The sequence below is a fragment of the Clarias gariepinus genome, chromosome 8, assembly GCF_024256425.1.
Source record: "Clarias gariepinus isolate MV-2021 ecotype Netherlands chromosome 8, CGAR_prim_01v2, whole genome shotgun sequence".
Taxonomy (NCBI): domain Eukaryota; kingdom Metazoa; phylum Chordata; class Actinopteri; order Siluriformes; family Clariidae; genus Clarias; species Clarias gariepinus.
This window is the reverse complement of record NC_071107.1, coordinates 22,707,951-22,724,128: the sequence shown is the minus strand read 5'-3', so window position 1 is coordinate 22,724,128 and position 16,178 is coordinate 22,707,951. Positions and strand designations below refer to the sequence as shown.

The 16,178-nt window shown below is 37.5% G+C and overlaps 2 protein-coding genes across 3 annotated transcripts in view; one reads left to right on the top strand and one right to left on the bottom strand.

The window, feature by feature from the left end:
• Nucleotides 1–29: 29 nt before the first annotated feature.
• Nucleotides 30–9,744, bottom strand: enpep (glutamyl aminopeptidase). The gene is made up of 20 exons (XM_053502277.1): nucleotides 8,778–9,744; nucleotides 7,529–7,670; nucleotides 7,278–7,406; nucleotides 7,054–7,174; nucleotides 6,717–6,871; nucleotides 5,915–6,028; nucleotides 5,673–5,807; nucleotides 5,415–5,480; nucleotides 5,245–5,310; nucleotides 4,965–5,125; nucleotides 4,731–4,813; nucleotides 4,465–4,601; nucleotides 4,305–4,360; nucleotides 4,003–4,156; nucleotides 3,483–3,556; nucleotides 3,247–3,351; nucleotides 2,983–3,156; nucleotides 2,633–2,773; nucleotides 2,395–2,476; nucleotides 30–476 (listed from the first exon to the last, which is right to left on the bottom strand). The coding sequence occupies exons 1-20, from the start codon at nucleotides 9,404–9,406 to the stop codon at nucleotides 330–332; spliced, it is 2,871 nt and encodes a 956-aa protein (XP_053358252.1). The 5' UTR covers nucleotides 9,407–9,744; the 3' UTR covers nucleotides 30–329.
• Nucleotides 9,745–12,343: 2,599 nt separating this feature from the next.
• metap1 (methionyl aminopeptidase 1) overlaps nucleotides 12,344–16,178 on the top strand; it is a 30,657-nt gene continuing 26,822 nt past the window's right edge. For both annotated transcript variants that reach the window (XM_053502982.1, XM_053502983.1), the window contains exons 1-5: nucleotides 12,344–12,494; nucleotides 14,223–14,274; nucleotides 14,358–14,464; nucleotides 14,563–14,623; nucleotides 15,403–15,494. In XM_053502982.1, the coding sequence (XP_053358957.1) occupies nucleotides 12,378–12,494; nucleotides 14,223–14,274; nucleotides 14,358–14,464; nucleotides 14,563–14,623; nucleotides 15,403–15,494 (429 nt within the window). In that variant the 5' untranslated portion in view covers nucleotides 12,344–12,377. The remainder of the gene's footprint in view (nucleotides 12,495–14,222; nucleotides 14,275–14,357; nucleotides 14,465–14,562; nucleotides 14,624–15,402; nucleotides 15,495–16,178) is intronic.

The window sequence follows — 16,178 nt, the reverse complement described above, 5'->3', positions numbered from 1 at the left end:
ATAATGACAAGAATAATCATACCATACTCAACATTTTTAAAGTTTTTGTTTAACCAGGCAACACTTAAATACAAAGTAACAAATCTACAGTCCAAATGAATGTTTAGGTCAAAGTGATTAACATTAATCTAGAACAAAACAAACCTATAACTTTGTTAGTGGACCATTTTCTGTTCTTGTGCATTAACACTGATTACAAATAATTAGAATTTTGTAAAAAGTTCTGTTTCTCTCATTCGTTTTAGTATTAAGGTTAATTTCTTGGGGGAAAAAACATAAAAAGAATGGGAGAGTGTTTTGACAAGTGTGTGCTTAAGTGTGTTTAATGTTTAAGACACGTTGTGTTCCAGCCAGGATTTGATCTCTTCTTGGTTGCGTTTCACCCAGTCGATATTGCTCTTCGTTCTTTCCAAAGCCTGCTTTCTGGGTGTCTCTCCTGCTCCAGCATTTGGGTTTAGGGCAAAAAAGTGTTCCATCTGAAAACAAAATGAAAGAATGAGTGAATAGATAATGAAAGAATAAACAAATGAATAAGCAAACAAACAAACAAGTAAAGAGATGAAATTATTAGTTGAAATACTGTATCTACCAAAGCTAAGGTCAACCAAAAAAAAACATCAAGAGACATTTTTCTACATACTGTTAGACCTAATTTACAAAGAACATTTATATAAAATATAATGTATTAAAAACAAAACAAATTATACACAATTTATATATACAGTGGTGTGAAAAACTATTTGCTCCCTTCCTGATTTCTTATTCTTTTGCATGTTTGTCACACAAAATGTTTCTGATCATCAAACACATTTAACTATTAGTCAAAGAAAACACAAGTAAACACAAAATGCAGTTTTTAAATGATGGTTTTTATTATTTAGGGAGAAAAAAAAATCCAAACCTACATGGCCCTGTGTGAAAAAGTAATTGCCCCTTGAACCTAATAACTGGTTGGGCCACCCTTAGCAGCAATAACTGCAATCAAGCGTTTGCGATAACTTGCAACGAGTCTTTTACAGTGCTCTGGAGGAATTTTGGCCCACTCATCTTTGCAGAATTGTTGCAATTCAGCTTTATTTGAGGGTTTTCTAGCATGAACCGCCTTTTTAAGGTCATGCCACAACATCTCAATAGGATTCAGGTCAGGACTTTGACAAGGCCACTCCAAAGTTTTCATTTTGTTTTTCTTCAGCCATTCAGAGGTGGATTTGCTGGTGTGTTTTGGGTCATTGTCCCACTGCAGCACCCAAGATCGCTTCAGCTTGAGCTGACGGACAGTTAGCCGGACATTCTCCTTCAGGATTTTTTGGTAGACAGTAGAATTCATGGTTCCATCTATCACAGCAAGCCTTCCAGGTCCTGAAGCAGCAAAACAACCCCAAACCATCCCACTACCACCACCATATTTTACTGTTGGTACTGTATGATGTTCTTCTTCTGAAATGCTGTGTTACTTTTACGCCAGATGTAACGGGACACGCACCTTCCAAAAAGTTCAACTTTTGTCTCGTCGGCCCACAAGGTATTTTCCCAAAAGTCTTGGCAATCATTGAGATGTTTTTTAGCAAAATTGAGACGAGCCTTAATGTTCTTTTTGCTTAAAAGTGGCCTTGGAAATCTGCCATGCAGGCCGTTTTTGCCCAGTCTCTTTCTTATGGTGGAGTCGTGAACACTGACCTTAATTGAGGCAAGTGAGGCCTGCAGTTCTTTAGATGTTGTCCTGGGGTCTCTTGTGGCCTCTCGGATGAGTTGTCTCTGCGCTCTTGGGGTAATTTTGGTCGGTCGGCCACTCCCGGGAAGGTTCACCACTGTTCCATGTTTTTGCCATTTGTGGATAATGGCTCTCACTGTGGTTCGCTGGAGTCCCAAAGCTTTAGAAATGGCTTTATAACCTTTACCAGACTGATAGATCTCAATTACTTTTGTTCTCATTTGTTCCTGAATTTCTTTGGATCTTGGCATGATGTCTAGCTTTTGAGGTGCTTTTGGTCTACTTCTCTGTGTCAGGTAGCTCCTATTTAAGTGATTTCTTGATTGAAACAGGTGTAGCAGTAATCAGGCCTGGGGGTGACTACAGAAATTGAACTCAGGTGTGATAAACCACAGTTAAGGTATTTTTTAACAAGGGGGTCAATCACTTTTTCACACAGGGCCATGTAGGTTTGGAGTTTTTTTTTCTCCCTTAATAACATAAACCTTCATTTAAAAACTGCATTTTGTGTTTAATTATGTTATCTTTGACTAATAGTTAACAGTTTTTGATGAGCAGAAACATTTAAGTGTGACAAACATGCAAAAGAATAAGAAATCAGGAAGGGGGCAAATAGTTTTTCACACCACTGTATACTGTGTGTGTGTGTGTGTGTGTGTGTGTGTGTGTTGGGGGGAAGTTACCTTCCACAGCTGCAGCTCTGTGTTGTATGACGTACTGATTCTGTTAGGAAGACGTCCAAGATTCCTGTCCGTAATTGTGTATCTAAATCAGATAGTGAGATACAGATAAAGCAGCTTGACCAAACATATAACTCCTTTATTGTCTGCTGTCTGATGATGTTTAATGACACAATACACATATGATTTACTAGGTATGGTTTATGTGTAGCTTTTCACTGTCCCCTTCTGACACACTCACCTTTTCACTAGATAGTCCCAATTAAGAGTGACCCAATCCCAAGCCATGCTTTCACCATACTTGTTTAGGGACACATATCGCACCAGGGTGAACAGGTCTTGACTCCTTACAATGGTCTCATTCTTAGATGCCTCAAGCAGCCTGTCATAAAAACATTATGATTATTATTGTTCCTGATGCTTGCAACATTTACAGGAAGTCATAGATTAGAAATGCAAGGTGAATAACTGTAATTTTTATTTTAACATCTGATCTTCTACCCTCACTTTACACTACTGCCTCTATTTTAATTTTAGTTATTGCATTTTCATTTAGGTTGCCCTCTTATATAATTTCATTGAATGCCTTACCTGTTCAGGAGTGAAACATTTTCTATAGAAGCCAGGCCATAGAGCAGCTTGTCTTTTTCTTGAGCAAGTGTGGTACTGCGGTACCTCTCAAACATAATTTCCCAGCTTGCCTCTGATCCTGAATTCTTCATCCCATATCGGTACACCAGTAGCCTTAGATTCACTGGTACACTGCTGCACTCACAGTAAGAAAATTTCTGTTCACTTTACTTATTTTGCAACAGGATGATTTAAATCTTTTTTTTGTATCATCATTGACTGTACCTTATTTTTCTATTAATCCAATCTTCAAAAATGGCAGAAGCCTGAGAAAGAATTTCTGTATCGTCCATTTGGCAGGCAATACTGAGAACTGTTTCCCTCAATAGCCTGCAAGATGAATACACCCCAGTTAAAATGTATTTCCTATACAGTTAGAGATCACACACATAGAATATTTGCACATATTTATCTTTTACATTTTTTACAAGATCAGAAAGAAAGACCTGCAAGTTGCGTACCGTTCAGTTTGGCTGCCCACATCTTCCCAGCCCAGCTCTCTAGAGATGTTGTACACATGTTGCTGAAAAAGTTTCTGATCATGGATACAAAAAAATTAGAACAAGACTGCACACCAAATACTTACTCTGTGGTAATCCTTTTAAGAATCATGAATGTATAAAACCCTCTGAAAGTATTGCAACAGCAAAGTCAGTTCTTTTTTTTTTTGCTTTACACAAGACATTCAGGTTCAAGGTCAAAACATGAACTTAGGACAACAGATCAGAATTTCATCTCTTATTCTTAATGTTCTTGATCTAGGAATGCAACTTAGAACATTGCATCTTTGGAGGCAGACCACAACGTGACACAGGTTTTACACCCTCCCATTTTGACTGGGGTTTGGGCAATGGGTGAAAATTGAACCCTGGCATTCCACATGGCACGCGAGAAACATACCACTTAAAATCAAAGCCCACTTAATGTAAAGTAAATAACATTTAATATTTGAATGAATAGTCAAATTCTTGAGAGGCTCACCTGAAATTTGGAATAAAGTGTAGAGTCACTTGCCAGCATGTCCTTCACATAAGCTATTGATGAGGCAACCCGGTCCCATACAATATACTCTTTCTCTTTTGCCAGGTAATTAAGTAATTCAAAAGTGGTACTATAATTTATAATCACATCTGCCCTGTGAAAATACATTAAAAAAATAAATCAAAACTATGCATATTACCATCCAGGTACACAAATACAAAAAAAAATAAAGTATACAATTGATAAATATATGGTATAAAGAGTCAAATTCTTCTTCTTCTTCTTCTTCTAAATAAATATACCTTGCTAAAGCGAATACATCATCAATATAACCGCTTCTGTCTGCTGCACCAAAGACCTGCAATAAAGCCATAAAAACAGGCACAGGCAATTTAAACCTTTATGGATGCACATTATCACAGCTATAAACATTAAATGGGGTATAAACACGGGAGATAGTACCAGGTGGTCTGTTAGCAGCTGTTGGCTGATGGCAGCCCATATGTCCTCAGGATGATTGACGCGGTAAAAGCCCATGTGGTCGTTGTTAACTTTGATGAGTCCATCAGCAGCAGGGGAGTAGTTTTCAATAATTACCTCTGAAAGAAAAATTACACAGGAGTTATTTTTCTAACAGGTGCTTAGGCTCCAGGTGTGAGATTTTGAAATGTAGATAATGATATTGATTAAATTAACTTGATTTAAAAGGCATGGTTCTGTACTAGTACCTGGTTGGTCTTTATCAAAGAGCACAGTGTATGTCTTGTTGGTGTGCAATGAATTCCATCGCACAGGAATTGTCCACTTGTAGCTGTGGGAGAGATTAACCATGCACAATATCTGAAGAGGGTCATTGCTCTGAACAGAAGATAGCATTTAACTGATTTTGACAAAGTAATGTACGTCTTGATAAATGTAGAAGACCAGAGGAAATAAAGACATATTGACATAACCAGACATACCCCAGAGGAGAGCTGGGTTGAGTTGGGTCAGCATTAGGATCCAGGAGGAACCTCTTCCGGGTGAGTTTAGCCTCTGTAGTTGTATTAGTAAGACTTAGCACTGGGTAACCCATCTGTTTGGTCCATGTATCCATGACATTTGCTATAGATATCCCAAACACCTAATATAATCCATATTTATACTATTAGAAAGATGCTAACATTTATTGCCAAAAACCTGAACTTGTTCCAAGCAAACCCATTTACATTCCCTGTTACATTTCCTCAGTAAAATGACTACCTCAGACTGGGCGTTCCAAAAATCTGATGTCTTGGCATTATGAAAAGTGAAGGCTTTCAAATAGTTCTGGTGAAAGAAATGAGGTTTAAAGTTCAGTGCTACTTTATTTTGTGGATACACAGATAGATGTAATAGAAGTAACAAAACCTTTGTAATTCTTCTAAGCTTACCCGACAGCCATCCCTAAATTTTTCTCGACCCATCCAGTCCTCCAACATTCTCAAAATAGATGCTCCCTACGAATCAGAGGCAGCAGGTTAACATAAGCACATTTTAAAAATTTTTAGTCATGTATTCAAGAAAGTAACAGGAAGCCTCTAAATCTATTACTAATTGGCATCTAATCACAATGTTAAAAGTTTTTAAAAAGTGTATACTAAGAAATAGCTTTAACAAACAACAGCTGTAAGATCATGGTGCAAGCACACCTTGCTATATGAGATGGCATCAAAAACAGATGTGATTTCTGAAGGTGTGGACACATCAACAATGATGGGGTGAGAAGTGAGCAGTGCATCATCAACCAAGACAGGAAATACATCATCAATGAGCATGATGTCACGCTGGTCAGAGAAATATAGTTTTTTTTTTTTTACAACAATCTTGTTTTTTAATCAGTATTTACCAAATTGTATTAAGTGAAGTACATGATGTAAGTTATCGGGCTCACCATTCCCCAACTGGGCTCAGCTTGTTCCACACCCACATACTCAAAGAAGCTGGCAAATCCCTCATTCAGCCACAAGTCATCCCACCAGTCCATCGTGACAATATTGCCAAACCACTGCCATTAGAATGCAGACAATCATGTAGTGAGCATGGGCAATTACGTTGATCCACAAACAACACACCACATCAGATACCCCTTTTGATCTTGTAATTATAGGGACTTGAAACACAGATGAAGAGATAAAAACTGAGCCTATTTGTGACGGAAATTATCGGGAATTTCACTGGAAAAATTTGATTGTTTTATGGATGTGGATTGCGTCCATCAACCTTGAACCTGTATAGATTGTAAAATTTGCTTATCGAGGTTCTGGTGTGATACAAAGGCCATGACCACAGTAGGCTGTACTCATCAAAGAGGGAAAAATTGACATTTATCATATAAAGTTACTACGTTAGTTATCTTTATGTGGGTTACCTCTGGTTTGCTTATTAAATGTACTAAACATATGAAAGAGATAAGGGAACAGATAAGTGCAAAATACTATATAAAAATATGACACAATAGCAGGATTATAAAGATGCTTTTGGCATATAGAAGATTCTGGCAATTGATTTAGAGAACAATATGCAGAAACAGCATTTCGAAGTACTGCTTAACACAACTTATGAAGTGTCAGAGGTACTTGGATATCATAAACCGGATCTTTATTTAAAAGCTGTTATAAAATTGTGACTAGCATGCAATACTGCCTTTTAAAGCATTCTTTTAAGAGTTGTTATATGATCCTTTTGTCATTAACCTGGTGCACAAGTTCATGGGCGATGACACTGGCCACACGCTGCTTATTATAGGAGGAAGACTCCATCTCATCATACAACAGGTTGCTCTCTCTATAGGTAATCAAGCCCCAGTTTTCCATCGCTCCTGTCCCGAAGTCTGGAATTGCTATCTTATCTGCAAAAGGAATGTCATAGGACTTTTATTAGTTCCAAAAATCATAATTAAAATCGTTCAATATAATTAATGAATTGTACACAAATAAAAGTGAGTCAGATGTAGTTAAACTGAATGAAAAATGCTATGTATATTGTGCATACTCTATAATAAATATGTGTAAATCTATTTAACATATTTACCAAGCTTTCCAATGGAGTAACTCATGTTAAAGTATTCTTCAAAATAGTCAAAGACGATCTTAGTGACATTTGCAGCATAATCAGCAGTGTGGATCTGTGAAGGCTGGGCATAGATCCTAAGCTGAAGAGTAATTGGAGAGTTTCACTCTCATGAGCAGGCTTTTATTCTTGCCTAAAACACATAAACACTGAAGACACTGATGCTTGGAGAAAAGTGTACTTACTGGAATGTTACTTTTAGACATCCGTTCCACAAAAGTGAACTGGTGTACTGCAAAACACACCAAGTAGGTACTCATCTTAACTGATGTGACAAAATTAGTTTTTACCTTTTGGTCAAAAGGCAATGTACTCTGTTAAAAACATATAAAAGTAAAGGTTAGATAATTGGTGGGTCAGGGTTCTGGAATAATAGATAAAAAACATAATGTTCATACACACATTTATACCATGTGTTTGAGCATGTGCAGCATACCTCAACTGGCATGTTGGACAAGGCACTGTAGTCCTGGTCATGGGTGATGGAAATTTTGTATGTGGCTTTTTTGTTAGGCTCGTCAAAACAGGGAAAAGATTTACGAGCATCGGTGGGTTCGTGGTCTGTGGCTGCAATTTTTCTGTAAGAGAACGTTAGGGACTTGTAAAATCCAGCTCTTTGTTTACATTTTCTATTACAGTTCACCAAGAGGAGAACACTCCATCTCAATGACACTTTCATATTAAGGTCTAATGAAGATGAATTAGGATTTTTTAAAACTTAGAACCCATTGTTCTAAAGTACAGCAGATGTATTATTGGGAATTATAGACAAATGCTGTGTATTAGATACAAAAGTGATATTCTAAGATATGGTATTGTGTTGTTAGCTACTGTTTAAAACTACTGACCCAATCAAGCTATTCTAGAAACAATCCCTGGCACCCATATGTCTGTTTGTATGCTACAGTGTACAGCTTTTTAACCCCACAGTTTGAAAAAAATTGCATCGTGTAAATATCTGGTTTTCTGCTCTAGTTACTGCATTTGTTTGTGCTGTGAAATTTGTAAAAAATTTCCAACCTTTCTCAAATAGCATAACATCACCCTACTGCTGCATGAGCCCCGGACCCCAAGAGACACATTATAACCATGAGCCTTCACATTTGCATACTGCACACATTATTATGGTACAATATAAATTCATCCATCTATTAACATTATATTAAATGTAGAATAATTATAAAAGATGTTGTTGATCGAGGACTAAGCATACTACTTTGGAACAATCCACTGGAATCCCCTGGAGCCTATAACTCATTCTGCTGTCTTTCATGTGTGGTCTTTTCTGTGATCTGTGCTCTGATCTTTGCACCTACACATCAATGATCTTGTAAGGAATGCAAAAGCTGCACTAAGCTGTTGCACAGACGGCTGTTTCCATGCATCAAAAAAGACCGATATAGTGTTTGTATTAGATAATATGATAAAAACACTAAAATACTATTTTAAGAGAAATGATTTAAGATGTATGCAATTCTGGTACAAACTGTACCAGGATGATGAATAGGAATTGTTAAGCATTAAAAACAACAAGATAAAGCACAGTGATGGAATTTTTGTTCTATTAGATTTCGCTCTTCACTTTGAAATACCAGATCTGTCAACAAATTTGTTCAAAGTGAAACATATTAATACATTTTTATCATACATTCCCACAGCAGAAAGTAGAAAGAAATAGCACTGACTTGATTATTCCATTCTCAAGGTAGGTTGTTTTGTAGAAGCCGACAAGAGAGCCATTCAGCCAGCCCTGGAACTTCAGAGTGAGGATGTAGTACTCATCTGTGCTTGTGGCTCTCAGTTCCTCTGTGGCCTCCACGACTACATACTCCTGTGGAGTATACTCAAAGCACCCCTTCAGGCCAATGGAGATGGTATCAGTTGAACCCTTGAGCTGGAGAGTTGGCATGGATGATACAAACGTCTCTCGAATGTGCAGCCATATGTAAGTGCTGGGCTTTGTCAGATTCAGATGGATGGCCACACTGCCAGTATAAACATCTGTATCTAGGTTGGGCTCCATGTGTAAGTCATAGTGGATTGGTATGATGTAGTCAGGCAGCCGAAAATTGGTCCAGCCACCACTTGTGTTGTTGGAAGGTTTGCAGGGGCTTCTGTCCGTGACTGGGCTGCTTGTTGTTGGCGGTGTTGTTGTTGTTGGCTTGTTGCCCTCATTAGTGGAAGTCTTCTGGCTCAAGCCCACCCCAAGACCCACTGCAATACCTGTCACCATCACAGCCAAACATATGACCACGACATGCTTCCCTTGAATGCAGTAGCGTTTTTGTTTCGTCTCCAGATCAAGCCGTTCCATCGTGAGCAGTCAGAAGCAGTTACTCACCTCACCTCCGTCTGTTATATGGTCACACACTTCACAGATATCAACACTTACTTCCTTCTCCCTCCCACATGAGAAAGCAGCTGCGATTGGGTATCTCAGAGTTTTCCAGCTGTGTAAAGCATATACTCACACTCAAAATCTGTCTACAAAATGTCCATATAACTGCAGAACATGTAGATATAAAACAGGAATTACAAAAACAGCAGGTTTTCTCAAAGAAAATAATTTAAATGTTTGTAAGACCACAAGCACTCGCTTTGGTCTAAATGTCCAAATAAGGATTCACTGGCTGATGTTATGAGCTGCACAGTCTAAAAGCAATGACATGCACAGCTAGATACCTCGCAAGGTCCATACCCTCATTAAGTTAGCTATCAATCTATGCAGGTTAATCAACAATCTAGAGGAATTATCACAAACTCTGAGGTAAAAGGGGAAAAGGAGGTAGGTTTGAAAAAAAGAGAAGCGCATAGAATGGGACACTGGAAAAGAAAGTGAGTGGAGGGGGAGCTTAAGACATGGGAGTGGCAAAAATAGTTGTGCTTTTTTAAACGTTACACTTGTTTTAAGTGTGACAACTGGGATTATCATAGTCCAATAGGTGGCATTTGAGGAGGAATTGGTAATATACTTTATAAGTTCATGAGCATTTACTCACAAATTCAAAGCTTAGGATGAATAATAATTTATTATGTTTATGTAAATTTAAACAGTAAAACCTAAATATAACCAGTAAAATCCACAAGTGGAGAATTTATTTCCAACTAATATAATAATAAAAATTTTAAAAATAATTTTATTAATACTACTACTACTACTACTAATAATAATAATTATTATTTTTTATTTTTATTGTTATTATTATTATTTATTTATTTATTTATTTAGCTTTAAGAATGCAGACAGAAAAGAGGGATAAAATATTATTCAATTTAATTTTGGTTATATGGTTAGGTAAAGATAGACCTCTTAAGGTCAAAGCCAAAAACTATGAAAAACATACAAAAAGTGAAATCCCTACTTAGCCTTAAAACATGAGAGAGATCAAGGACTATCATCACTCTCTATTTAGACATGCCATGTTAGGAGCGAATGCCAAACAGCTTAAGAGGAAGCACGTCTAGGAAGATGTCTATTATTTGTTTTATATTTCTCCCATTAAATATATCTCCCAACATATTTGTTCATATGCAAAACTATATTTAATAATAGTATTGGGCATCTTAAAAAGATAAACAGTCAACTATTCATATATGGTAGAACAAACCTATACAGAGTATTAAAAACTGGATTAGTGCTTCTTTTTTTTTTTTTGCATCAAGCCCCCAGCCCAGCCCCTTAAACACATAAGAGGTAATACATTTGCATCTGCATTGTTCATTATCAAATGTTCTTGGAAAGCTGTCCAACTCACCATGATGAGAGAATAGATTCATAAACGTTCAGAAAAACAGCTGCAGGAATTAGCCATTTTTAACAAAATTCTACACAGGTAATTTCAATCAGATAGATTATTTAAAGAATGTGCTCCATTTCTGATCATATTCTTTATATGCATTTATTGCATTGCTACCTGTGTCACTGCTAATGAAATCAACACAAGTCATCACATGTTCATAATTACTGACTAGGGCTAAATCAGAGTATTTGGCAGAAACCTATTTAGAATACACCTACATTTCAAATTAGCACATGCCAAATCTTAGCCAGTAACTGCCAAGGGTCTCCAAGATTCGGTGTTTTAAATTTGCACTTACATGAACATCAAAAGATAGGAAATTTGCCCACTATTATCGCCTTAAAAAAATATAATCTACAGCTTGAGGGTTAATTTTGACCCAATTTTTCAGAATCTGCAGTGAAACTTTCTAATTTCTGAGTTATTAGTTCTCTACAATGATGCCATTTTAGGGATGGAGATCAGACTTTCACTATCCAACAGGTTACTATCAGACCAGAATCATTTACAGAGGGTCAGTTTCTGTTCTATAGGGTCAAGTATTAGGGAAAAGGAAGACTAGCCTTCCATACCATAACATGGTATTAATAGTCATCTGAAAAGAGTCTTGAGCGAAAAAAAATTACATCCTTCATATCCATATATTATTAGTTTAATTGTGTAATGATTTTCTGCTTATTTTCACCACACAACAAACCTCTGGCGGCACAGTGGCTTAGTGTTTATCATTGTCGCCCAGGACCTTCATGATCCGGGTTTGGTTTCTGCCTCGTGAACTGTGTGCATGAAGTTTGTAACTTCTCCCTGTGCCTGGTGGGTTTCCTCTGGGTACTTCGCTTTCATCCCACAGTCCAAAGACATGCAGATTAGGCTAACTGGCATGCCCAAATTGCCCGAAGTGTGTGTGTGTGTGTGTGTGTGTGTGTGAGAGAGAGAGAGAGAGAGAGAGAGATCTGCGATAGATTGTCACCCTGTTCATGTTGTAAGCCTCTGGGATTGGCTCCAGGCCCCCGCGACCCTAAAGTGGTATAAAGAATGAGATGATGACTACAATTTTCCATGTAAAGCCAGTACAGTAGTAAAGCAAGTAAAAAAAATCTAAAACACTTTTTTCCTACTAATTAGGTCAAACAAAGGTGGAAAATATTGCCAAAAGTGTTTGCCAAGCTTGGTCTGTGTTTGGGGAATGTGAGGTGATTTTTGGGGATAAACTGAAGAATTTGTTTAAGCTGTAATTATTTTTAAGATATAAGGAAGTGACGAACATTTGAGAGTTAGTGAAATATTTACATTAGTGGAGGTTTTAAAAAGTTTTAAGGATTTCTTTTAGACACCAGGCACCTCCCTACTGCATATATTAATGTATTACATAGAGTGCTGAATCTACTGTCATACCCTATGTAGTGCACTAATGAGGGCCCTTCGTATCGAGTGATCACACTGCGTCTCTCTCCCCCTCTCTCTCTCTCTCTCTTGACTCAGAGCATGGCGGCGGTGGTGACTACGCGGGCGTGTGAGACCGAGGGCTGCAGTAAAGAAGCCAAACTGCAGTGTCCCACCTGTATTAAACTCGGGATACAAGGCTCATATTTCTGCTCTCAGGTAGCGCCCGGGTTCAGCTCGAGCTTTACCGGTTCTGTGGTACTTAGCTAACGAGCTAGCTAGCACGCTGCTAAAACTAGGCTCACCCGGTTTTAGCCATACAGCTAGCACAACATGCTCACTGGGCCAGGCTAGCTAACCGGCGGGATTTATGACTTTGGTGGTGCACATTTACGCATTTCAATGAACACTTTTCAACATAAGAAACGTAACACACGTATAGCGAACTAGCTGTATGGCAGTTTAGGGGTCTTTCTGTGTTAGTGTTAGTATGAGTGTGAGTTTGGGACCACGGGCTTCAGAGTTAAAGCACTGCTAGCACTAATGTTAGACTGCCTCTGCTGCGAGCTGTCAAGGAAAGATATGATTTTTAAGTCCATGTTTTACTTTCAGAAACATGTACAAGCTTGACACAGGGTCCGAGTTTTAAAATGTATATTTCACAAGGACTGAATTCGGGGTCATTGTGATCCAGCTAATGTTAAATCAGTTTAATTTAATGTTAAAACACTATAAAGTAAAAAATAAATGAATAAACGATGCATAACTACGAAGAGGGTTAAAGGGACAAATGTCTTATTCGTTGTCTGGAGTCTTCTTGGTTGGTGTGTTCATTTCAGCCACCTGTTGCAAGTCTGTAAATGGGCAGTGAACCTGCCTATACTATGTCAATACTCCTCCAAAAATACTCCCATGCTTTTTAGTCAGAGTTATGAGTAGTTAGCAACAAGTTAGTGGTAATGAAGTAGTGATTCAGGAAAGTGGACAGGGAGAAAAAATGTCCCAGAGGGACACTTTTCTTTATATTGAACATCAGTATATACTGTAGGCCTAGGACTGTGTAACTGTGGTACAAGGGGAGATTACAATCACAGAATTTCACTATTGCTTTGTGAGGACTGGCGAAGGTTACTTCACGTTTGTGACGCTTAGAAACAATAGTTTCTCAACTTCATAAATATTGAGCAACATTGAGAACACTGAGTCTTAATATGTATATTTCAACACGTATACAAATAACTGTGAAACAAAGACTTAACGTGGATAATTGGCAGTGTCCCCCCGAGTTCACACATTTCTTGGCTCATCTCTTGCTGATTTTTAAAAAATCCTAAAGTTCACATGGGTGTGATTTCATAAGCAAAACAACACCCATGCTTTTTGTATTTTTATTCCACCCCATCTCCTTCGCCTACTTTTTTTGTAACATGACAAGAAAGTCAGCTTTGAGAACTTGTGATAATTGGTCATCTTATCTTATTTCGTTGAAGTAACACACAAAGAATGATTGTTCATTACATGAATGCTGTTTTAATATGAAAAAGAAAAAGGCTGGTGAAAAATTAAGTACTGGTGTTAATATATTTCTAATACCTTTGGCCTACTATAACTAAGTAACTAGTCATGTGCATTTTCAGTGGTTTGATCACTGAGGGTGTATAGTGCCAGGTAGTTCTTGAAGAATTTTCTGAAAGCACAGCAATTAAATTTGGCTATAAAGTGGTGGCAAAACAATAGTTCTGCTTAAAATTCTGAAACAGAATTAGGGGCTTTAAATTCTCTTGTTTTGGCAATCTGAATTAAAAGTTAATCGTTTTACCCGTCTTGAAAAGTATAACTAGTCAACTACTTTCTGGCCAGTAATGTTTAAGAATTTTATAATGCTGTGTGTGTGTCAATGTGCATCCAGAATTTTTTAAATACATGCTACAAACCTCTGTTTTTTAGGAATGTTTCAAAGGCAGCTGGGGTACCCACAAACTGCTCCACAAGAAAGCAAGTATGTATTATGTTTGTATTGTGCCCCCTGTGTGTTTCACTGGCGATGTGTATAACGGATCTTGTTATTGGGTGTTTGAACAGAAGATGACAAAAAGAGTGAGGAAAATAACTGTGTGGAGAAAGAGGTCAACACAGATCCCTGGCCTGGATACAAGTACTCTGGGAAGCTGCGACCTCACTATCCTCTGGTATGAGCACAAATAAATCAACATCTACTGAAAGTGATAGTAAGTAATAAAAGTATATATTTTATGGAAAATAAAATGTTTTTTAATTGCTTTTATAGACATCCATGCGTCCTGTTCCAGGGCACATTCAGAGGCCGGACTATGCTGATCACCCGCTGGGTAAGACCAGCGCAATTGCGCAAATGGAACGAAAAATATTTAAACAATCTGTGTTCCCCAATGCACAGCCTGCTATTTTCATTTCCTTATATCTCATTTCTCCTTAAGTTAAATAAAATAGTAATCTCTAGAATTTTGTAATGTGGAATTCACCAGTTTTTCGTTGCTTAATATATTTCTAATTCATATTGTTCAATACTATTTAAATAGTTTTTACAATTAATCCTCATATACAGTAACAGTCTTATTAATTCCATACACGACTAAAGTGTTTTGTCTAAATTCTGTAATCTGTAACTTCATATCCAGATCTTGCTTCATTTATCAATAGTACTTGATAAGACATCTGTGCACTGTGTAAAATTGTGTGGAAATATATTTTATATCTGTCTTCTTAATCAAAGCTGCGGAAACTCACTGTAATTAATGTTTAACACGACTACACTGGAAGTGTTTCGCAAGATGAGCGAAGATTTTAAATAAAGTCTTGGTATACGAGTACCGAGTATCATGTATCAACTTGCACTCAGAATTGTGGGTAATCTTCTTTCCTGCTGGGTCTTAGTGCGCGTCTCCCACTGGTATAATCAACATCAGTGCACGCTTGTACTGTTTACTATAACACTGTGACCACGTGTGTGCATGTAAAACATATTCTATTTTGTGTCTGTGTGTATGTGCGCGTCATTGGACATGGACCTGATCAAGAGTAAATGGTTAAAGGATGGTTGGTTTTTATGAATTGTGTTGACTGGACTGGTGATTCTGTTGGTTTTTAGGTATGTCCGAGACGGAGCAGACCCTTAAAGGGACTTCACAAATTAAGATCCTTAATCCTGAAGAGACTGAGGGCATGAGAATCGTCTGTAAGGTAAATACAGCTTTATGCTTAATAGCTCAGGCGTGGTTCACACACAGACTAATTTTTTTCAAAACAGGGTTTTTCTTCTCTTATTCTCAAAAAACTTCATTCACATAAAAATGCAAAAATAAGCTGTCAGACTAAGCTGAACCAGCCAGCAAAGGTATGTAACCATAACTTCAAAGCCATGTTGACCAGTCAAAAGCCTGAAAGAAAGTTCTGAGTATGTCATGCTCTGACTTCAAACGGAGATCCTGAAAATCGTCACTCTGGAATTAATTTTCCAACAAGTCTGTTTTCAGTGACCTGTGTAGACAAAATGCCAAAACAGACCAGAAAAAAAAAAAATAAAATAAAAAATACTCGTGGACTGGGATTTGTTGAATCATGTTTGTTGGGCCTTTAACTAATGCTATTGCCACATGTAAACTCAATTCCCTGTAATTGTTCCGGTAAGGTGCAAAGTGCATTGTACATCATCCCTTGTTGCAAGGATGTCCATTTTATAAGTTTATCTTCGATCAGATGAACGTTACAAAATTACAAGGAGCGTTCAAGTCAAACTGGGACTTGTCATACATTTTTTTCCTTGTGAATAAAGGTTTAAACCAATTAACAGCCCATTGCTGTTGTTCCTGTGAACACTTATAAACGCCTGATGCTTTAAAATACATATAGTCATCCACGAACACC

What these genes read in the sequence shown, in the direction of transcription:
- enpep (XM_053502277.1), bottom strand. Translation starts at nt 9,406, where the DNA reads ATGGAACGGCTTGATCTGGAGACGAAACAAAAACGCTACTGCATTCAA. An exon ending in AATTTAGGGATGGCTGTCGG is followed by an intron (nt 5,311 to 5,414) that starts GTAAGCTTAGAA and finishes TTCTTTCACCAG; the next exon opens with AACTATTTGAAAGCCTTCAC. An exon ending in GATGTATTCGCTTTAGCAAG is followed by an intron (nt 4,157 to 4,304) that starts GTATATTTATTT and finishes GTATTTTCACAG; the next exon opens with GGCAGATGTGATTATAAATT.